General features: G+C 38.5%; 1 protein-coding gene across 4 annotated transcripts; it reads right to left on the bottom strand.

Annotated features, from left to right (window-relative positions):
* Nucleotides 1-326: 326 nt before the first annotated feature.
* Nucleotides 327-20,540, bottom strand: trim44 (tripartite motif containing 44). Of its 4 annotated transcripts, XM_079449827.1 has the most exons (7): nt 20,287-20,540; nt 17,317-17,373; nt 15,209-15,736; nt 8,024-8,101; nt 7,290-7,601; nt 1,501-1,520; nt 327-1,120 (listed from the first exon to the last, which is right to left on the bottom strand). In XM_079449827.1, exons 2-7 carry the CDS (start codon nt 17,359-17,361, stop codon nt 1,039-1,041), a joined length of 1,065 nt encoding a protein of 354 aa, XP_079305953.1. In that variant the 5' UTR covers nt 17,362-17,373; nt 20,287-20,540; the 3' UTR covers nt 327-1,038. The 4 variants fall into 4 exon arrangements, with proteins under 4 accessions (XP_079305953.1, XP_079305954.1, XP_079305955.1 ...); XM_079449828.1 differs by lacking the exon at nt 17,317-17,373 and having other exon boundaries at nt 20,287-20,525; XM_079449829.1 differs by lacking the exons at nt 327-1,120; nt 1,501-1,520 and adding an exon at nt 2,547-3,506 and having other exon boundaries at nt 20,287-20,493.
* Nucleotides 20,541-23,610: the final 3,070 nt, after the last annotated feature.

Below are 23,610 nucleotides of genomic sequence, written 5' to 3'. Positions count from 1 at the left end.
ATAAATGTATAGGATTATGTAAGTCGCTTTGGATAAAAGCGTCTGCCAAATGCCTAAATGTAAATGTCAGTATTCTCGTCGCTTCCAAAAAATTAATGGCTACAAGAAACATTTAAAAGCTCTATTTGTTGGCAAAGTTCTGGCAACCAAATTAGAAAAGGGTTCCAATAATGTACCTAGCATCCACTTTTTGTTTGTACTCTTATTTCCACTACATGAAAGTCCCATTTATGCATCTTCTCCTCTTTCCTCAAATATGATCTTTCATGAAAGTCTTGTCAAGAACAGGGATGGTGAGGAGGGAAGAACCCAGATGCAGGCAGCAGTGCACACAACGAATAACTTTAATATTTAAAAAAAAAAACACGATGGGGTGTAACATGAACGTAACTCAAAACAGACAAGAAACAAGACTTGCGCAATGGGGAAAAAAACGAGAACACCCAATAACAAGACTTAATAATAAAAGGATATGACAAGACCAAAAAAAATTCAAATTCCAACACACGGCAAGATAATCCGTCAATGCATTTTACAGGACCACTGCAAGGGATACAAATGATGCAAAACAAATTCGCACAGGACAGACCACACAAAGGCAATATATAGGGAGACACACAAAGGATAATTAACAAGGGGCAGGTGTCGGGAATAAAACACGGAAGGAAAGCTAAAAAGGATTATTTCGTGACCGACAATAATATGTTTCTCTCCACAAAAACATGAGGCCCTGCCATGACTCTGACACAAGATCATGACAAATCATGACAAGTCTTTTGTTGTTAATGTTCTTCAATAACTTTTTACGTGTCATTTTCAAATTCTGATAATAAAAAAATTGGTTAGTTTGTATTGATTTAGGAAGATACCAAAAATTCTGACCAGGACGTTATGACATATGTTTTAATTTAATCCCTCTACCAGTACTATATCTAAATAAGAATATACTAATGCGTGAGCATCTTTTATTTTATTTTCTTAAAAAAAAGGTAAAAACAGAGTAGCCCAGAGTATTCTTGATTTATGGCATTCATAATTTTAGGGCTCATGTCCCATATGTGCATCTTCTCCTCTCTCTTCGTCTACTGAATGATCTGCGGGGTCCCTCTGATTGTCTGCTCTGTAAAAGAGAAAGAACATTACCGAATTCTGCATCTAGGTGTCTTTAATCTACATAAAACAAGCAAAGTAAATACCATATCAGAAAGAAGTTTAAACTTGCAATTGCCCAAATGAGAATTGTGAACATAGCAGTAAAGATTAACTGTTTTTAATTCATTTGACTGTTTTAATGTGTCAAACCAGTTAGTAATAGCATTAAAAACCTGCTTCTTGTTACTGCAGCAACCTCCACATTGAGTAAACTGACAGTATATTAAGGACTTTCAGTCAAAGAATCTATCTTGGACAACCAACTTAAAGTTTGTCAAAGATAGAGCTCAAAATATTACTCGTTGACAGTACCTGACAGTTAAAAAAACATGATTTAGGATAACTTACCTTGGTCTCACTCCAGGGTCCTAAAATAAAAAAAGCAAAAAGGTAAATCATTACATACATTTAAATATTTAAAACATTTAAATAAAATTAAAAATCCTGATAAGGCACCGATTTTGGAGAGTTACAGTCACACAAATGATTATGTTTTGTACGTGAAAGGATCCTTGGGTATAGAACGATGTATGGCTTAATATGAATGTGGTGAGGAAGGCGGGACGAGAGTGGTGACGCGGGGCCGGTGGCGTGAGTGATAAGTGGAAGCAGCTGTGCGCGCACCGGTCCCGCATCTTATCACGGAGGAGATTGGGAGCTTAAAAGGATGTTCGGCAGGACTGTTGACGAGAGAGGACCGGGCCCGAAACTGTGTTTAGTTTGTGTATGTTTTATGGCCGGCAGTCTACCGTGAGGTGGCTGCCGGTTTGTTCATTGTTTATTGTTTATTTAATTAAAGTTTTAGTATTTGAATGTTCGCCGGTTCCCGCCTCCTTCCTTCCCTTCTACGAACTTTGCTACAATGAACAATGGCACTGACTTTATAAATGTGAAAATTCATTAACTTTGAAAAATTTTTTTACTCTGAGGCAGCCAGTAAAACTGTTCTCTTTCGCAACAGCGAAGCACACGTTTGCCAAAATTGTTGGCACCCCTGAAATATTTTCAGAAAATTAAGTATTTATCATAGAAAAGAAATGCATTAACACATGTTTATTTGTGTGTATTGGAACAAAACAAAAAAAGGAGGGAAAAAAGCAAATTTGAAAATGTCACACAAAACTCCAAAAATGGCCTGGGCAAAATGATTGGCACCCATTTTAATTTAGTCATTTAGCAGACGCTTTTATCCAAAGCAACTTACAGATGAGGAAACATTGGAAGCAATTATAACAACATAGGCAACAAAATACATAAGTGCATCAAAACTAGTCCATTAAAGCCCAGCACAGTATACAAAGCACCCTTAACTTAATATCTGGTTGCACACCCTGTGGATCAAATAACTATCAATCGCTTCCTATAACCATCAATAAACTTCTTACACCTCTCACCCGGAATTTTGGACCACTCTTCCTTTGCAAACTGCTCCAGGTCTCTCATATTGGAAGGGCGCCTTTTCCCAACAGCAATTTTAAGATCTCTCCACAGGTGTTCAATGGGAATTAGATCTGGACTCAATACTGGCCACTTAAGAACTCTCCAGCGCCTTGTTGCCATCCATTTCTGGGTGCTTTTTGAAGTATGTTTGGGGTCATTGTCCTTCTGGAAGATCCACGATCTCGGACGCAAACCCAGCTTTCTGACACTGGGCCCTACATTGCGACCAAAATCCTTTGGTAATCCTCAGATTTCTTTATGCTTTGCACACAGTCAAGGCCCCCAGTGCCAGAGGCAGTAAAACAACCCCAAAACATCTTTGAAACTCCACCATATTTGATTGTAGGTACTGTGTTCTTGTCTTTGTAGTCCGTTTTCGGTAAACAGTAGAATGATGTGCTTTACCAAAAAGCTCTATTTTGGTCTCATCTGTCAACAAGATGTTTCTTCAGAAGGATTTTGATTTACGCAAGTACATTTTGGCAAACTGTAGTCTTTCTTTTTTATGTCTCTGTGTCAGCAGTGGGGTCCTGCCATAGCATTTCATATCATTTTAATGTCGACGGATAGTTCGCGCTGACACTGATGCCTGAGCCTGCAGCACAGCTTGAATTTCTTTTAGAACTTGTTTGGGGCTGCTTATCCACCATCCGGACTATCATCATACCTTTCTTTGTCATCAATTTTTCTATTCCGTCCATGTCCAGGGAGATTAGCTACAGTGCCATGGGTTGCAAACTTCTTGATAATGTTGCGCACTGTGGACAAAGGAACATCTAGATCTCTGGAAATGGACTTGTGACCTTGAGATTGTTCATAGTTTTACAATTTTGGTTCTCAAGTCCTCAGACAGTTCTCTTCTCCTCTTTCTGTTGTTCATGCTTTGTATGTCCTATTGACACAAGCTAGCCTGCCTGCCATAGAAGAAGAATGCATTCAGTAAGCATCTGTTCAAGTTAAACGTGCATTAAATCACAGCTTTAAACTACCGTCTTTAAGACATTTAAGACTATTTAAGACATCAGCATGCACCATTACCGTATACTTTATACATTATGATAATTTAATGATAAACACAATAATAAGATGCTTGCGGTTTGGTTATTTATTATGTATTAGAGCACACATGAATATTAGCCCCCGGTCAGCTAATGACTGATGTTGATAGATCGTCCGGCACACCCCACGGTGCAACACAATCTCACCATCCAACTTGGCAATTCCACAATCACTCCCTCCAAATCAGCCAGGAACCTCGGAGTCATATTTGATAATCCTGGTGATATGCCTTATTCAACATTCGAAAGGTTAGACCGTATCTCACTGAGCATGCGTGTAAGGGACCGGTACAGTGAGGCAAGAGAACAAAGGAAGTTGTCTTTTAAACAAATGGGGTTTTATTACCCAAAGATGTTCTCTCCAATTCAACTTTTCCCGATCTGGGTAATCAGTGCAACAAACCAAGGTGAACAAATAAAACTGTAATCAAATGTTTAAGATTGAGGTGATGTTTCCCTGTGTGGCCGTAGCCATCACAATGTGGCACAACTCCATGTCCAGGCCCTGGTAATCTCAAGGTTGGACTACTGCAATGCTCTCCTTGCTGGTCTTTCTGCAAAGGCTATCAAACCACTTCAGCTGGTTCAAAACGCAGCAGCATGCCTCGTCTTCCAACAGCCCAAAAGGGCTCATGCGACACCCCTTTTCATCTCTCTCCACTGGCCACAGGTTGAAGCCCGTATCCGATTCAAGTCAATGATGCTTGCCTTCAGGACTATCACTGGATCTGATCCTTCACAAATCCTTCCTGGTGGAACATTGTTCCTAACTCGATCCGGTCAACCACATCTCTCACAACATTCAAAAAACTACTTCAAACCCATCTCTTCTGTGAATACTTGACAGAGACTTGAAAAAAATTATACACTAACCCTCTCTTCCCTCAACAGGTGTTCTTTGAATTCTTTGTAATAGAATGGATAAAAGAACGAAAGGACGCTGACCCGATGACTCGAGAGACAAACTAATCATTTCTCTTTCCAGAATAAAAGAACGAAAGGACTCGGACTGATGACTCGAGAGACAAACTAATCATTTATCTTTCCAGAATAAAAGAACGAAAGGACTTGGACCGATGACTCGAGAGACAAACTAATCATTTATCTTTCCTGTATAAAAGAACGAAAGGACTCGGACCCGATGACTCGAGAGTCGAACTAATAATTTCTCTTTCCGGAATAAAAGAACAAAGGACTCAGACCCGATGACTCGAGAGACGAACTAATAATTTCTCTTTTCGGAATAAAAGAACGAAAGGACGCTGACCCGATGACTCGAGAAACGAACTATTCATTTCTCTTTCCGGAATAAAAGAACGAAATGACTCAGACCCAATGACTTGAGAGACGAACTAATCACTTATCTTTCCGGTATAAAAGAACGAAAGGACTCGGAACCGATGACTCGAGAGACGAACTAATAATTTCGGACCCGATGACTCGAGAGACGAACTAATAATTATGATTCGATTTTGATTGGTTTTGATATGCTTTATGTTGCTTAGTAACTTAACAAATTAGCTCAAGGACAGCATAACTCAGTGTCTAAATAGGATCTATTTACAGAGAGATATACTCTTATTTGTCATGAACTGTGTAGGAGAACCCAAGTGCAGGCAGCGAAACGGGGATGAAGGCGTTAACAAACAGACTTTAATAATAACGGAAAACAAAGACCCACGAGGGGGTAACAAAACAGTAGACAATAACAAACAAGATAAACTGAAACGCAACAAGAACTCAACTAACTTAAGTCTCTTACAGGACAATGCTTCGAGGACAAAATACCAGGCTTCTATAACGGAGTAACAAGTACAATGAACGAGCACAAGACAATAGACATGAGGGCATCTTATGGAAAAACTAACAAAGGAGATAACAATGGGCAGGTGTGAGAAACACTCAGGGAAGGTTAACGAGACAAAAGGGCGGGAAACACTGACGAGACACGAGAAAGCACATGGCAAGTTAGAATCAAAACAAAGCCATGTATTTCTCACACAAAACCTAAGGCTATGCCATGACTCCGCTGCAAGACCAAGAATAAACATGACATGATAGCGGAATCATGACACTTATTATAGTGAGATGGAAGGGTCTGTAATACGTCCACATTTGACAACTGTAATGGCAAACAAAACCCAGAGACATGCATTACAAAAACTGGATACACAACTGAAAACTAACTGCATCTAATGCAGTTTCAAAACTGTTGCTTAGGTTCGCTATTATTAGTGGCATTCACTTTGTACTCTCGTTTCTCACAGGTGAATGAGACATGATTGTATTGGAAATGATCTGACCCAATAGCTTCTGCTTTGTTCATGTATTTTGGAGGTGGCGTTGCTTTTGAAAGCGATTCGCAGGGAGGGAGAGACAATATGGTTTCACTGCTAGCATGTTAAGGTATGCATTTTTACAGAAAGCCTACTCAGCTTTTAACGTCAATCTTTAACCTTCGACATAATCTTACTCAGTCAGTATTAGGGTTGTGCTAGTATTACATTTTTATGTTGCGGTAATTTATAAAGCTTTTATTACAGTAGACGGTATTATAACTCTGTTAAATTTCATTACAAAAACAAGTTGAAAATATAAGCAAACTTCAGTCTTATAGTCTCAAAAACAGGTTTAATAACTTTATTAAATGAAAAACCATAAAAAGAATAAATGAAAAGTAAATAGTAGTGATAATTTGCCAGGTGTTGTTTTTTGCTTATTGTTTGATTGAATTAAATAAATAATACATATTTTATTCCATAGTAGATTTTAGTAAGGAAACACATTTAATAGTGATGATTAAAGGGGAACTCTGTAAATGTAAATACTGTCATGAATTACTCATGCTCAAGTCGTTTGACAGCCCCAGGAACTCATTCATCTTTGAAACACAATTTAACATGCATAGTCTTCCAGGCGTGCGTTGTAATACTGACGCAGAGGTATTATAGTAATATAGTCTTTATTTTTGTTGTTTGCACACAAAAAGTATGCTCATCGTGTTATATAGTTAAGGCAGAACCATTGGAGTGACATGGACTATTTCTACGATTTCTTTACTCACTTAATGCGCTTTGAAAGTCAGTTGCGTTGCTGTCTATGGGGGAGTCTGAAAGCTCTCTGATCTTAATTTGGGGGTCCTGGTTGTCACTTCATTTTAAAATGATTACCTTTCAGTTTCAGTACAACAAAAGTGCCATCATGTTTTTTTCTAGATAGCAAGGATAGCTAATAATGCACTACAGCTGGAGTAGGAGAGTGATTGTGTTCTCTATCAGCATGGCTGTGATTAGCCCTGTGGCACAAGTACAGAAGACAATTAACTCATATCTTATTTTAAATTGGCAGCGTTCCTCCTTCCTGACACTTTCTACGTTAAGACTGTTTACATCAGTGTGTGTGGCACATGACGCAGCATACTGTACATGCAATGTTATTTTAACAGGTAAAAGAAAAGGATAATCCACATTCGTCTTCACAGTAATTTGAAGCATTAAACATATCAGAATTATATTTTCACAATATGTTCTTTCCATTAATAATTGTATGTAGAAAATGGTATATTTAAAATGGTACATATGACATTAGCTAGTTTTTCCACAAACTGGGTAACATTAAGTTGAATTAATATGACAGTACCAGTCGTCTGTGGTCCTCCACAGCATCAAGGGGAAGTGGTCTCGCAGCCAGTAGGGAAGCCAGCGATATGGGAGCAACTCCGTCCAGTTCAGCTTGATCTAACTCACCAAGCTGCTGAGTAATAGAATCCATTTCCTCCTGAAGTCTTTCAGTGTGGACGGTGATCTCAGTAATACTTTCAGCGGCCTGAGCAGTGAGGAATGCCTCCTTCAGATCCACCAAGTGCAGGACACGCCACTCCTCCAGTCGAACCAGCCTGTGCAATTCATCAAACTGCTCGTTCACATACTGTTCCAGTTCCTCTGTACTCCTCTGAAACATCAACAAACAGTTCAATCAAATGGCTGGATAATAATACACAACTTTTGGTAAAAATAATTTATCAACATTTTCAGTCTGGACGAGTTGACACTTTTTATATACTTTTCTGTACTTTATTGTTTGTAAAAAAAAAATCCTTTAGTCTAATACAATCTTTTAATTAAGTTTTAAATGGGTGTTGAATTATTTACGATAGACACCCCGAGTGTACGTTATATATAGCCATTAGAAATCAAACTAATAACTTTATAAATACAATTTTAGAGCTGTTATGTATTTACTTAAAAGTCAATGTTGCCATTCGTTTCAGGGAATTTTAATTATGATTTCATTATTAAAATAGAACAATACGTTTTAAGCGAAATGTGATCAGATGATATGTAATGAAATGCCATAATGTCCGAGTGACTCACATCTGGGCAAGTCCATTTGGCCTTGATTTTCTCTGCTATTACTTGGGTTTGTCCTAACAGGTCGATGCCTTCTTTGTTCTGCAAAATATTCACAAAAAGATACATTTTAAATAAATTACATCACATTGACCTTTGTTAAGCACTCGGCAAAATAATGATATAAATGACAACTTTTTTACTTACAGATTAAACTGTTTGATCTCAGTGCTTTGTGGCACATTAGGGGTCGCAAAAGGGTGTGACCAATGTCAAGTTGTAGAAATTACTTAGTGCTGTTTGTGAAAACTAGGGCTCGAAATTGCGACCATTTTGGAAGCATATGCTCCTGAATCCTGAAATTGAACCTGTGCAACATCAAAAAACCTGCTGCGCTCATTTTCCATTTTCTTGTAAACACGAGTTGGACGCGTTTAATGGTTCGCGCACCTGGAATCATTTGTATCATCTCAATAAAAAAGCTGGTGGTTAGAGAGTTGGGCTTGTGATCAGAATGAATAATGAATAAATGAATAAATGTAAATGTAATGATAGACAAGACTCAATGATTGTGAAATCAGATCTATGTGTGAAGCACCGGCTGTTTTCACACTTCTTACAAAAAACATAACTGGATTGATACAAATAAAGGCAAAAGGAATATTTGGAACTGTAAACTGGTATTTCATACTCACATACTACAGCAAAATATGTAAATCAACCACAACCCTCGTGTACGGGGTGACCCCAAGAGACCTTGCCTTAGTCAGCAAACATAGTTCCTTTCTGAGTTGCATACAATTTAGCAAAATGTTCTACATTATCTATCTACAGACACACACAAAAACAGAGCTTGATTCAGATGTTCTGAAGGTGTGTAAAAAAGTCCCACACGCCATGTTTGATGATGATGAATACCGAGACCTGGCTTAAACCAAATGATTATTTCGGCCTAAATGAGTGTACCCCACCAAGTTATTGTTATATGCATGAGCCACGTCCGGTTGGTCGGGGTGGCGGCGTCGCTACAATATTTAGAAACTTTCTTACTGTATCTCAGAGAACAGAGCATAAATTTAAATCATTTGAAGTGCTTGCGTTGAACATAATTATTCCTAACAAAAGTAAAACACCATTGCTTTCTTTTACATTGGCTACGGTGTATAGACCCCCTGGTCCCTATACTGATTTTCTGAAAGAGTTTGCGGACTTCCTATCGGACCTATTGGTTAACGTTGATAAAATACTAATTGTCGGAGATTTTAATATCCACGTAGATAGCGCTAACGATGCATTAGCACTGGCGTTTACAGAACTATTACAATCTTTTGGGGTAATACAACACATTAAAGGACCAACTCATCGATTTAATCATACACTAGACCTGATTATATCTCACGGAGCCGATCTAACCAATATAGATATTATGCCTCAAAGCGACGATGTCACCGATCACTATCTTATAACGGGTACTTTGCACACGTCTGGAATCAGCCCTTTAACACGTTATCGACAGGGTAGAACAATCACCTCCGCTACTAAAGCTTGCCAGATCTGACTCCTTTAATAACCATACCAATAAATAACGAATCGCTCGATGTCATGACCAGGAAATTGGGCACTATTTTCTCTAATACATTAGAAGCTCTTGCACCTACGAAGTCAAAAAAGATTAATGAGAAAAATATTGCACCTTGGTACAATAGCACCACTCGCGCCCTTAAAAGAGAAACACGCAAACTAGAGCGCAAATTGATAAAATCGCAATTAGAAGTCTTTAAAATGGCGTGGAAAGAGAGTGCAAACTGTTATAAAAAGGCACTAAAAGCCGCAAAGGCTGAGCACCTTCGTAACCTCATAGAAACCAACAAAAACAATCCAAGGTTTCTATTTAGCACAGTCGCTAAATTAACAACAGACACCACCTGACCTGGCTATTCCGCCGCACCTCGGTAGCAATGAATTCATGAATTTTTTTACAGAGAAAATCGAAAACATTCGTGACAAAATTGTAAAAACTCAACGTCCAAATCTGTCCTATGAATTAGCACCAACCATCGCTCCAAAAGAAAGGCTACAGGGTTTTTCACCTATAAAACAGGAAGATTTAATTCAACTTATCGCAACTTCTAAACCTACAACTTGCTTACTAGACCCCATACCAACTAAATTATTAAAAGAGCTACTACCTGTTGCAATTGAGCCCATTTATAACATTATTAACTCGTCAATTAATCTAGGCCATGTCCCAGGACCCTTTAAGATGGCCGTCATTAAGCCTCTAATCAAGAAACCAAACTTAGATCCAAATGAACTAGGAAACTATAGACCGATTTCAAATCTCCCATACCTGTCTAAAATACTAGAAAAAGTAGTGTGTACTCAGTTGTGCTCTTTCTTACAAAATAACAACATGCACGAAAAATTTCAGTCAGGCTTTAGATCGTATCATAGCACTGAAACTGCGCTCGTTAAAATTACAAACGACCTGCTTATGGCATCAGATAAAGGTAACATCTCACTCCTGGTCCTGCTTGACCTTAGTGCTGCGTTCGATACCATAGACCATAACATACTTCTAGATCGCTTACACAACTATACCGGTATTGAGGGACAGGCACTACAATGGTTTAGATCTTACTTGTCAGACAGACATCACATTGTCCATCTAAATGGGGAATCATCCTATTTAACGCAAGTAAATTATGGATTACCTCAGGGATCGGTTCTGGGACCCGTGCTGTTCTCCATATACATGCTTCCCCTTGGAAACATTATTAAAAAACATGGAATTAGCTTCCATTGCTATGCAGATGATACTCAGCTATATATCTCATCAAGACCAGATGATTCCTCCCAGCTATCCACATTGGCAGAGTGCATTGAAGATATAAAACATTGGATGACCTGTAATTTCCTTCTTTTAAATTCTAATAAAACAGAAATATTACTTATCGGACCAAAGACTCGCAAACCGAATATTTCTGATTATAAACTGCAAGTTGAAGGATGTACTGTTACTCCAACAAATACAGTAAAAGATCTAGGCGTTATATTAGACAGCAACCTGTCATTTCGAAATCACATCTCAAATGTCACAAAAACAGCCTTTTTCCGCCTAAGAAATGTTGCCAAGTTACGAAATATTCTGTGTGTTGCTGACGCGGAGAAGCTTATTCATGCATTTATGACCTCAAGACTTGACTACTGTAATGCGCTACTTAGTGGTTATCCTGCATCATCAATAAACAAACTACAGTTAGTTCAGAACGCAGCTGCCCGAGTTCTAACCAGGTCCAGAAAACACGATCACATAACCCCAATTTTATCAACCCTTCACTGGCTACCCATTAAGTATCGTATTGACTTTAAAGTTCTTTTAATCACTTATAAAGCCTTAAAGGGTTTAGCCCAGGGGTGTCAAACATACGGCCCGCGGGCCGTATCCGGCCCGATAAGGCGTCCAATACGGCCCGAGGGAAGATTTGAAAAATAATACAAATATGAAATAAAAGTTTATTATTATTTTAATTAATTTAAAGTTTATTAATACAATCAGGTTTTCGCTGCCATATTATGTTTTGTTTTATTAAATTTTTTATTTTATCATTGATCATTTAATTGGGCTTCTGACGGAACCCCTAACAAGCATGCGCATTCTAAAGCGCCGCCTACATTTCGAAAACAAAGTCGGCTAAGTTGTGCGGCAAGTACTAGTGATTTTAAAATGTCCAAATAAAGAAAACTGACGGAAGAAGACGTATTTCTTCTGTGAGTTCAACGGTAGGCCGGTATGTTTAATCTGCTCACAAGCCGTGGCTGTGCAAAACGAGTAGAATATTAAACGGCACACACGCAGAGAAATATGATAAATACACTGGACAACTTCGAAAAGTCAATAATTTAACTTTAGCCTCGGAAAAAAGCAGTCAATGTTCACAAAAAGAACAGGGACTGATGAAGCTGTAAAGCTATTTGATCGCCAACGAAATCGCAGCGGGATCAAAGCCGTTTTCAGAGGGAGAATTCATCAAGAATCGGTAATGAACATTAACAAGTCCAACCTGCGCTCTCGACTCACAAACAGACAGCTAAATGACATCATGAGATTGATGTGGTTGAAGAAAAGAGATGTCAGGAATTAAAATCATAATGCAGATGCGATCTAGATCTTTTGTTGTTAAAGGGAATTTCTAGTATATATTTCATGTTCATATCCAAAGTGAAGTTGTACTACTGTACTAATTGTTAAATATGTTAAGGCAGTTTTTCCTATTAGTGAATTATATTGTATAGCTTGTATGGTTCATATTTAATGTGACCGTCTGTACACAAATAGATTCTGTAGCATTTTTGTCATTACTAGTTTAAAAAGTATCTGACAAAAAATATTCATATTCAAAGGAAAGGGTTTTGATTGCCTTTACCTAAACAAAATAGTTTTTTCAAAGAGGAATAAGAGTGTTATTGAACCGTTCTGAGGATTTATTAAATGCACCTTTTACAGAACAGTATGTCTTTCTAGTTTTTTTGCTAATTCATTTGTAATTTGGTGCAATATGGTTTAAAAAAGGTGATTCGGCCCGCACATTGTCACTTTTCTCTCCATCCGGCCCTTACCCTAAAATGAGTTTGACACCCCTGGTTTAGCCCCTACCTACCTAACAGAGCTTCTATCACACTACAACCCATCACGCTCTCTAAGATCTCAAAACGCAGGACTTTTGATAATACCTAGAATAACTAAATCCACCATCGAGCTTTCTCATACGTAGCACCTAAACTCTGGAATAGCCTTCCTGATATTATTCGAGGATCAGACACACTCGCCAAATTTAAATCTAGATTAAAGACACATCTTTTCAGCCAAGCATTCACTTAATGCAAATCACCAGGAGATGCTGACATTAGATATTATTTACTAGAATAATTTGATTTATTATATAAAACACCATGTAGTGTGTTTTACCCTTTCTTGGGTTTTTCGTTTTTTTTCCCCCTGTAAAGCTGCTTTGGAAGAATGCAAATTGTGAAAAGCGCTATATAAATAAAATTGAATTGAATTGAATGGAAACAATGAAAATAAATTGGAAATTCAATAGAATACCAGGTTTTTTCCATAATCAAATCCAGAATAAATCTGAAAATGTCCACACAAAAATGAAGGCCTGGTACTATAGCACAAATTACACACACACGTTTTTTTATGAGAAAAAAAATATTTTCAACGCCTTTGGGTTTATGTTCAATGGCGTGTTCATAGTGAACAAGTATGATATTTTGGCATGAAACATGGACAAGGTTAGAGATGTTCAAACTTCACACCAGAATCCCACAATCTGAACCAAGATGTGAGGGTCCGATAAATGCCTATAATTTTAATTACATAACAACTGGCGCACAGAGCCTGAGGAAAGCTTGCCCAACGGAAAGTTTTCTCAGTGCTTAATGGGATTAAAGTATGGTAAGTCATTAAATGTTTTCTTGTTAAGTAATTTAGTCACGTTTGCAGCGTAGTGCAGCTGTTATGGTGTAGCAAGGGAAGACAGGGAGCAGATCCAAATGCAGTTTTGGTATTTCATATAATCTACAAGGCAATCACACAAACATCCAAAAATAAACAAGTAAGACACCAACGTAACATTAACAACAATCGCCATTTGACAAAGAAAACACTGGGATATACATTTACATTTAGTCATTTAGCAGACGCGTTTATCCAAAGCGACTTACAGATGAGGAAACATTGGAAGCAATTATAACAACATAGGCAACAAAATACATACGTGCATCAAAACTAGTCCATTAAAGCCTAGCACAGTATACAAAGATACAAATAGTGAGCTTTTTTTAAAGATGGCAACCAAGTCTGCTGATCTTGTAGCAGCAGGTAGATCATTCCACCAATGTGGAACAGATCCAGAGAAGGTACGGGAGAGTGACTTTTTTCCTTTTTGGGTACCACTAGTCTTGTTCCTTTGCAGACCACAGTGATCTGGCAGGAACATAGATCTGCATTAGCGAGTGGAGATACGATGGCACAGACCCGGTGGTGGTCTTGTAGGCCAGGAGCATTGCTTTGAACTAAAATGAGCTGAGGACCAAAATGTTTCTTAATGTGTTGTCTGTGGTCTTCTGTTATTGCTCTATCAATTCAATACATTTCTATTGGGAATAAATGTTGTTAAATAAACGATGGTTTGAAAGTGGTTGTTTATTTATTCATTTTTGTGAAAATGGAGGATATTTCCCTCCCTCTCAATGTGGGTCAATTTTACCAGATTATACAGATATGCTGATGTGTTTTGTTTTCATAGCATCATATGTGAGTGAATGTCTTTGATAGGGGACATAGTAGTGCATTTGTAGTTCTAAGAGCATTTAAATATTTGTAAATTAAAATACACCTGATGACAGTTAGAATTTGAAGTATTGAGTATATTTACTGTATATTACAGTAATATATTCTGTATATGACCATATTATGGTGATCCTGGGGTCGTCATGATGGGGCCCTTGAATATTGTTGCCCAGGGTACAACAAAGTGTTAATCTGGCCCTGTTTGGACTTGTTAATGTTCATTACCGATTCTTGACGAATTCTCCCTCTGAAAACGGCTTTGATCCCTCTGCGATCAAATAGCTTTACAGCTTCATCAGTCCCTGTTCTTTTTGTGAACATTGATTACTTTTTTTCCGAGGCTAAAGTTAAATTATTCACTTTTCGAAGCTGTCCAGTGTATTTATCATATTTCTCTGCGTGTATATCATAGTGCCGTTTAATATTGTACTCGTTTTGCACAGCCACAATCTTGTGAGCAGATTAAACATACCGGCCTACCGTTGAACTCACAGAAGAAATACGACTACTTCCGCATGCTTGTTAGGGGTTCCGGCAGAAGCCCAATTAAATGATAAAATCACAAATGTAATAAAACAAAACATAATATGGCAGCGAAAACTTAACTGTATTTATAAACTGTATTTAATAAAAAGTTAAAATAATAATAAACTTTTATTTCATATTTGTATTATTTTTCAAATCTTCCCTCGGGGCCGTATTGGACGCCTCATCGGGCCGCATTCGGCCCGCGGGCCGTATGTTTGACACCCCTGCTTTATATGGTTCCAGCAAAATGAACTGCGGAAAATAGAAAAAGAAGAGATAGATATAATGTAGATCTTTCATTTGTGGATCTGCTTACTGACCTTCTGCCACAGGTATGCTTCTTTGAGAGTAATAATTTCATGTTCTTTGTGTTCTCCCTGCACAGCACACACCACGCAAATGATCCGCTCATCTTCTTTACAGTAAATCGAGCCTTCCTGTCCATGCTCCTTACATTTCAGCCTCTCCACCGTCACAGTGTCTCTTTTGCGTACTCCATGTGGGAGCGACAAATCCTTATCCTCACCTCCAGCAGCCTCTCCCCCTTTTGCTCCGTTTTCAGACATCTGAGCGTGTTCAAGTGGCTCGCTGTCTGGCTTTGGCTCTGGAGGACGGTACACCTGAAGCTTATGATGGGTGCTTTGCGAATGTTTGTCTGCATGGCTGACACAGAAAGCAAAGCGACAAAGTGGGCACACCAGGCCGGCTGGCTGAGGCTCATCTGGCTCACAAGCATCACATGTGCCATCCATCTGAGGTAGGTCCTCCTCGTTCAGGCAATTGTCCCAAAAACCTCCTGATGCATCCATGGCGAGGGCAAGAATTGGGTATGGGTGGGGTAAAGAAGCCTAAAAGTGGACAAACAACATAACAGAAAAAGGCATGACTGCTAGCACACCGTAAACGCTTCAGTCAGACCCACAACACTGCCGTAGTTTTGTGGTGTAGACCATTTCAAGAATATTAACAATTTGTCATACCATTTCAGAAGAACTGAACATAAAAGTGAAGTGTCGTTATCAATGAGTAGCTATTTAAAGGAGTAGTTCACCTCCAAAATGAAAACTTTGTTCTCATTTACTTGTCATTTCAAACCTGTATCACTTTCTTTTTTTCTGCAGAAGACAAAAGAAGATATTTTGAAGAATGTTTGTTACAGATAACTGTTGGTCCCTATTGACTTTGTGTCCATGGTTATGTGTGCATACAGTCTTCGTTTGTGTTTAGCAGAACAAAGAAAAAAGAAAGTAATACAGGTTTAAAACGACAAGAAGGTGAGTCAATTATTTCAGAATCTTCATTTTCAGGCGAACTACTCCTTTTAAAATGGGTCTTCAACCGCGTCCCTAGGGGTTCTGCTAATTAATGTTTACTCACATGCAACGTCATGGGCGTGATCTTCATGGGTCCATAACTTTGAAATGCTACAGTGAAAATGTCTGGATTTTGCATGGTGGTAGCCAATGACACTGGGGAATATAACCCAGCTGTGGAACTCTTAACACACCCTCAAAGACAGTTGAGATATAGCAACTCAAAATGAGCCATGACAGTGAAAGTGAAGTATGCAGACTTCATGGGTCCACAAATAAAACAAAATGCTAAAGTAGAAATGTCTGCTTTTTAGCATGATGGTAGACAAGGATACTGGGTATACATAACCCACCTATGGAACTCTCAAAGCACCCTAAGCTGAAATATCGCACCTAAAATGTATATCTGATATCGTTATATATTGTATAATATTAAGAGCTATGAATCAGAAACAGAATGAGCTTTATTTGCCAATTGTCCACCAACTTGTTGTGGTTTCAGAAACTTAGAAATAAAAACAATTACAGTATAGACAAACACAGGAAATGTGAAAGAAATATATAGAATAAATAAAAGATAAAAGTAAATAATATACAAAAGATGTATATTATTATAAGAAAGTTGATGATAGAGATGCATAGAAGGTACTGTATATCAAACCATATAAACTCACCTAAGGGATTATTAGGAACACCTGTTGATGTAAGCAATTTTGAGCGTGGCATGGTTGTTGGTGCCAGACGGGCCGTTCTGAGTATTTCACAATCTGCTCAGTTACAGGGATTTTCACACACAACCATTTCTAGGGTTTACAAAGAATGGTGTGAAAAGGGAAAAACATACTGTATGCAGCAGTCCTGTGGGCGAAAATGCCTTGTTGATGCTAGAGGTCAGAGGAGAATGGGCCGACTGATAGAATGGGCCTCAAGCTGATAGAAGAGCAACTTTGACTGAAATATCCACTCGTTACAACCAAGGTATGCAGCAAAGCATTTGTGAAGCCACAACACGCACAACCTTGAGGCGGATGGGCTACAACAGCAGAAGACCCCACCGGGTACAACTCATCTCCACTACAAATAGGAAAAAGAGGGCACAATTTGCACAAGCTCACCAAAATTGGACTGTTGAAGACTGGAAAAATGTTGCCTGGTCTCATGAGTCTCGATTTCTGTTGAGACATGCAGATGGTAGAATCAGAACAGTGTAATCAAAAAGAGAACATGGATCCATCATGCCTTGTTACCACTGTGCAGGCTGGTGGTGGTGGTGTGGGGGATGTTTTCTTGGCACACTTTAGGCCCCTTAGTGCCAATTGGGCATCGTTTAAATGCCACGGCCTACCTGAGCATTGTTTCTGACCATGTCCATCCCTTTATGACCACCATGTACCCATCCTCTGATGGCTACTTCCAGCAGGATAATGCACCATGTCACAAAGCTTGAATCATTTCAAATTGGTTTCTTGAACATGACAATGAGTTCACTGTACTAAAATGGCCCCCACAGTCACCAGATCTCAACCCAATAGAGCATCTTTTGGATGTGGGGGAACTGGAGCTTCGTGCCCTGGATGTGCATCCCACACATCTCCATCAACTGCAAGATGCTATCCTATCAATATGGGCCAACATTTCTAAAGAATGCTTTCAGCATCTTGTTGAATCAATGCCACGTAGAATTAAGGCAGTTCTGAAGGCGAAAGGGGGTCAAACACAGTATTAGTATGGCGTATTAATCCTTTAGGTGAGTATATACTTAATAATGCTTTAGGTGAGTGTATACTGTGCATTTTAGAAATATAAACAATTTACACTGTTATGCAAAAACCATACTACATGATCTGCACTAGAATATTGCACTTTAAAACAGGTAGGTGGTATTGGGTGTGCCAAATATTCAGAGTGGAGATGGCCTGTCTAAAAACTAGGGTTCGACGATATGCTTTTTTCAGAGTCGATGTCGATTATTACAGATCAAGTAGACTGATAACTGATATTTTGAACCGATATATATGTCTGGTGTAAAGATATGTTAAAAATTAACTTTGCCCAAAAGAACATGTTTAATACACTTTTACTATAGTAACACCATGGTAAACAATGATGACAGAAAGAAACAATACTCGTCAGAAAGAATAAAAAACTGTTTATTTCCGAAGTGTTGATTTTTAAAAGGGAATGAAAACCTGTAATCAAAAAGAATCACAAAGAATCTTGCGGTTTTGTTGTGCCATTATTTGAGGCTTGCACGGATCATGATCATGTGCTTTCATTCTTTTACAAAAGCAAAACATTTAGCAGATGAGTACACACACATAGAAGTAGACCAATCACAGTTTCCAATCCTGTATTAATCTTATTTCTATGAACAAAATTAGAGGAGTATTAAAGTCTTTCTTCGCAGTAATAAAAAAAGATGTGGTGGCGCGTTATGACATAACGGAATAACACTTATTAGACAGATGCTGTTCACATTTACTCACTGAAGACAACCAACTGTGCTTACGTGTATACTCGCCAAGACGGGTATTATAAAGTGTGTGTCTGTACAATTATGTGCAATAAATTGCGAAAATCTGACACAGTTTAAGTGGCAGTTGTGTCCTGTTTCCTAAGTGCACTGATTGAAGATCGTCTTTTGAGAGCATGCGTGAACTTGATGCTTAAAAGTAGTTTGTATTTTGGGAATTGGCATGACTTAAAATAGTGTGCAAATGCCTATTCCGTCAACTGATGTGCGATCATTGATGCACCTCGAGCTAGCTAATGCTTTCAGTGCAGTGCAATCCTTTCAGTGTCTTCAGCCTTCCGCGTTGATTGGCCGGACTCCTGACCTTTAGCAAATCAGATGGGTGCAGGGCTGGCATTGCTCTAGGCCAGAGAGTGGCGTGTTGCAACAGAGGACGCCGCGATAATCGCTCGGCCCCTACTAAAAACTGTTCTGCCAAAGTGGCGTCAGATGTGGCCTGGTGGTTAGCGAGTTGGGCTTGTGATCAGAAGGTTGCTGGTTCTAATCTCAGTGCTAGCAGGTCATGACTGAAGTGCCCTTGAGGCACCTTACCCCTGATTGCTCTGCAGTAATGTGCCACTGTAGAAAACTACTTGTAAGTCGCTTTGGATAAAAACGTCTGCCAAATGAATAAATGTGAATGATATTGAGAATGGTAAGGGAAGGGGGTGTTGGGGGTTCCTGGTGCATATTCTGTAAGTATAAATTACAGACAGATCTCTAGAGATAAGGGGCCCTGTGTATAAAACTTGCAGTAGATTTCATCCTAAAAACTTCTGCGTAATGTCTTGACATAATTTAAGTGTTTACTTTAAGAGTGGAATATTCTATGAAACTGTATATGAAAATGAAATCCTTGTTTGCACAGTCAAGAGCATCCGTACAGTGCGTACATATTTACATCGAGACACCTTTCAATGACCATTTTGTGCGTATGCCTCGTTTAAACATCAGGCCCCAGTTACAGCTCTATGGCTCTTTACTGACTAAAAGACTCACACACAGTTTTTGCTATAGTTCTTTTTAGTCTTCTCATTTAATCTGTTGAAAACGTTTTGTCCAGCTTTAAACAGAGGGCCAAACATGTGCTGTGAGACTGTGCTTTTTCCTGAAGTCTGTACGGTTTTAGACAAGAAACTAATGTGATTTAGTTGACCGATGACACCAGATTAGGGGCGGGGCGGGGCTAGTGCTTATGAAGGCTCTTAAAGAGGAGTCGATTCCTTTAATGGAATCGACTCTCAATTCTCAACGCCTTGGAATCGATTCTTTTTGGGTGAACGGATAGCAAATAAGACGCTGCGAATCAGAAACTTGAATTTAGCCTCGTGAAAGTTTACAAAACACCTCAATTAAAGATTTATTTGTTTTTCATCAACACTTTTACAACCTAACTCTGCGCGTCTGGTTCGAACAAAATGAAAGCGCAAGTAACACCTGTGCAGTTCTTGGAAGTTCACTCTCGCACCATGCGTCCAAAGACCACGAAACAGTTCTGTACCAGATTTGTTATCTGGCTGTTATTTCTCTTTCTAGTGGCTCACAACACGAGGAAGCTGATTACGTGTCTTACCTTCTCTCTGTTTTGGACGTGCCCGCTACTTCCTTCGTTTGCGCGTCGCCGGTTGCGTTTCGAGCAATATAAACAGATGATACTGTCACTTCTATATTTCTCTTGCTTGTCTTACTGCTCAACCCTGTTAGACAGAACTAGGCTAAAATAACGCTTCGATTTCTGTGCACCTCCACACCTCTCTCTACTTCCTTGTTTTGTTTTTATAACCGGGGATGAATTTTACTTCCTGATTCTCCACCATATGCTTCAATGGCTGTTTTTTTGAGAAGGTCCTAGCTGCAGGCTGCAGTACGGGGCGGTGCTAAACATGGAGGAGGAGCTAAATGTGGAGCGCCGCCCTCAACACATACCATTGGTTAGCAGGCGGGGTTATTTTTAAGTGCGGCCTTCATGTGTGGCTGTGCCCATAACTCTTCCCATTGGTTACAAGGAAATGACGTTGAAACCAGGAACTGAGGTTAAAAACATTGTTCTTCGACTTAGTGAGGTGCCATTCAAACCGATTGTTATATAAACTCTGTATTTATTAATAAATATAAATAGTATGATTAAAAATATGATACATTGAAAGTTAATTTCATGGGAAGTGTTTCATTAATTTGTAAGTTTGTAAGCAAGAGTCTTTCTACTACTTGTAGGTTGATTTTGATTCAGATTTTGGCGTATCCTTTGCGAAAACTAACATAACTTTTAATAAGTGTAGTGACTGTTTAGGGTGTATTGATAATTGTTAATATAACGATGGGTTTACTACACATATTATGGTTAGAATATGGTTACCGTAGTAAGTCTTTGTTGAATGAAAAATGAGAAACAAACTGTAAACAAAGTATGTCATTGTCTATGTATTTATTTAACGTCCTTTACTTGTTTTTATTTAATGTTTTTGTCATTATTAAAATTATTTTATCATTTTTTACCCTACTTCTTTCTATTACCGTTATTTAGTCCAGGGATTTTCAAACTGGGATCCGGGGCCCTTCAGAATGTTCTAAGAGAAAATATTGGAGAAATATAAAGATAAAAGAAAAATGACAGAAGTCTACTGAACATTATTACTGTTTCATATAAATATGTAAATTTTAATTTCTAAGTGAAGAAAGAAAATTTATAAAACAGTAAAAAAACTGTATATGAATATAAAAAACGACAACACAAGCAGATATAACCAACATAAAATGACCACAATAAACAACAGATTTTTACACACTTAAATGTCACGTTTCTAGACATTAAATTACTGGCAAGCAAAACAGCTGTCTGGGACCTCTATGCTGCCATAAAAACCATGCAGGACACCACGTTTGCCATTGCCAACAAATCCACAGCAAGATTTGAATAAAATTCGGCACTTGCTGCATTCCTTTACTTCAAAGGGAACCCGTAATTGAGCCTTTGATGCTTCATTCCACTTTTTCCAGTTCACAACACCTGTGGCCATAAACACAGACAAGATAAATATTATTAAGAATGCATAATTCTATAGACTTAAATATTTCAAATGCAGGCAGTACATTAGACTCCATACATGTTAAAAGATTCAAAATGGAATTTCACAAAACCCTTTTTACAAAGGAAATACAGTTTTGTAACATGCATGACATGAATACACTTACTGTCAAGCCAGGCAAAGTGTGCCTTCCTTTGAAAGAAGGGTGTGCGCACAAGTGCATTGAAGCATCTGCAGGTGAGACCCAGGGTCATGTATGCTGCATCTCCATCCTGTTGGACTACTTCTAGGAGAATCCTGAGGTGGTGGTGCAGCGGTCAGTGGGAAGACGGTCGACTGAGGCGCAGTGGTGGCAGTCAGCAAGGCATCGGTTGGCTGAGGTGGCAGGGCCCCAGTCAACAGGGTAAATGAGGCTGGGTTGGATGGATGAGGCTGGGTTGGTGATGAGTCTGTTGAATGGTTTGCAATGTGTGCCAGCAACTGTGCCCGATTTAACACAGTCACTGAACAATAGCAACAGTGAAAGTGGTATTTTGCCCGACAATTTAAATTACATTTTATGATTGTGAAACCTGAAAGGATCAAAAGATCAACCAATGTTAAATGAATTTGTAAACATTCTAGTCACAAATAATGAGATTAAAAGCATGCACAGTGTTTTTTTTGCTGTATTTTAACCAGATTTACTAAATAAAGTGATAAAAAAACTAAAGACTTACCCTGATGTATCACTGCCATCTGAATGTGATTTTTAATGTGATAGTACACCAGCTGTGGCATGCTGGTGTACTTACAGAAAGGGCACTGACTTGTACATTCCTTTAACAATTTCTCACACTCCCCTTTGGTTAACACGGTTTTATGCATTTTATCAGTGAGAAACAAGGAAAACCTGCAATGCCAAGGATCAGCAAACAAAAATAAGTGGGCAACAGAATGTCGATCAGAATTTTATCAGATTTATTAACAAGTTAAGTTTCATTACAGTGCATTTTAAATCTGGAATGGAGAGTCAATCAGACGTCGTTTCTTTTTAACAAAAACAATTGAATCCATTAATAACATATATTTCCGACTGCTATGTATAAAAAAAACATTGACTCATCGTCTCAAGTTAATAATGTGGTATTTAGAGGGTTTTGCATCTGAACTATTCAATTGAAATGATACATACGGAAGAATCGACGTCATTACTTGTGTTTAACCAATAACGCAAGGTTAGGACGAGACGACACATAGACCCGCCCTTAATATTACCCCACCCATTGACCAATGAGACGCGTAGGGAGCGGAGCACAACCTTGATCTCCACCCCCATATTTAGCACCGCCCCGTACTGCAGCCTGCAGTCAGGTGTACTTGTTTTTTTCGAATCTGATTCATATCAGTGGACGCGGTTCCATGGATCTTACAATTCTTAACGAATCTTTTGTTGTGAATCTGAACCGTGCGTTTATGGCAAGCCATTTTGACATAAAATACGCCTGGCTGTACTAGTCATAATTTAGTTTTGACTAGTCAAAATTCCAATTCCAGATATCTCTTCTGTAATTTTGAGTCGTCGCAATTGGAATTAGTATATCTACAATGTGATTATTACTAGTCATAACAGGCAATGAAGATATCTATAATGTTATTCTGGCTATTCATAATATAGCGAGGTGAAGAAACAAATCGTATGATCTATGATGTTTATCTAATGCTACACACTTTAAGGTGAGACACGCCACGCGACTGTTTTTCTGTTCAGTTTAAGGCCCATAAATGCCGAGTTATAAGTTTTAAAGTGTTTTATCCTTGTATTTTACTAATATGCCTTTGTGTTATAGCTGTCTCTAGGGATGAAACAGATGAGAGTGAAAGTGATGTGG

This window comes from Barbatula barbatula, assembly GCF_947034865.1.
Source record: "Barbatula barbatula genome assembly, chromosome: 25".
NCBI classification, from domain to species: domain Eukaryota; kingdom Metazoa; phylum Chordata; class Actinopteri; order Cypriniformes; family Nemacheilidae; genus Barbatula; species Barbatula barbatula.
This window is presented reverse-complemented; position numbering and strand designations above follow the sequence as displayed.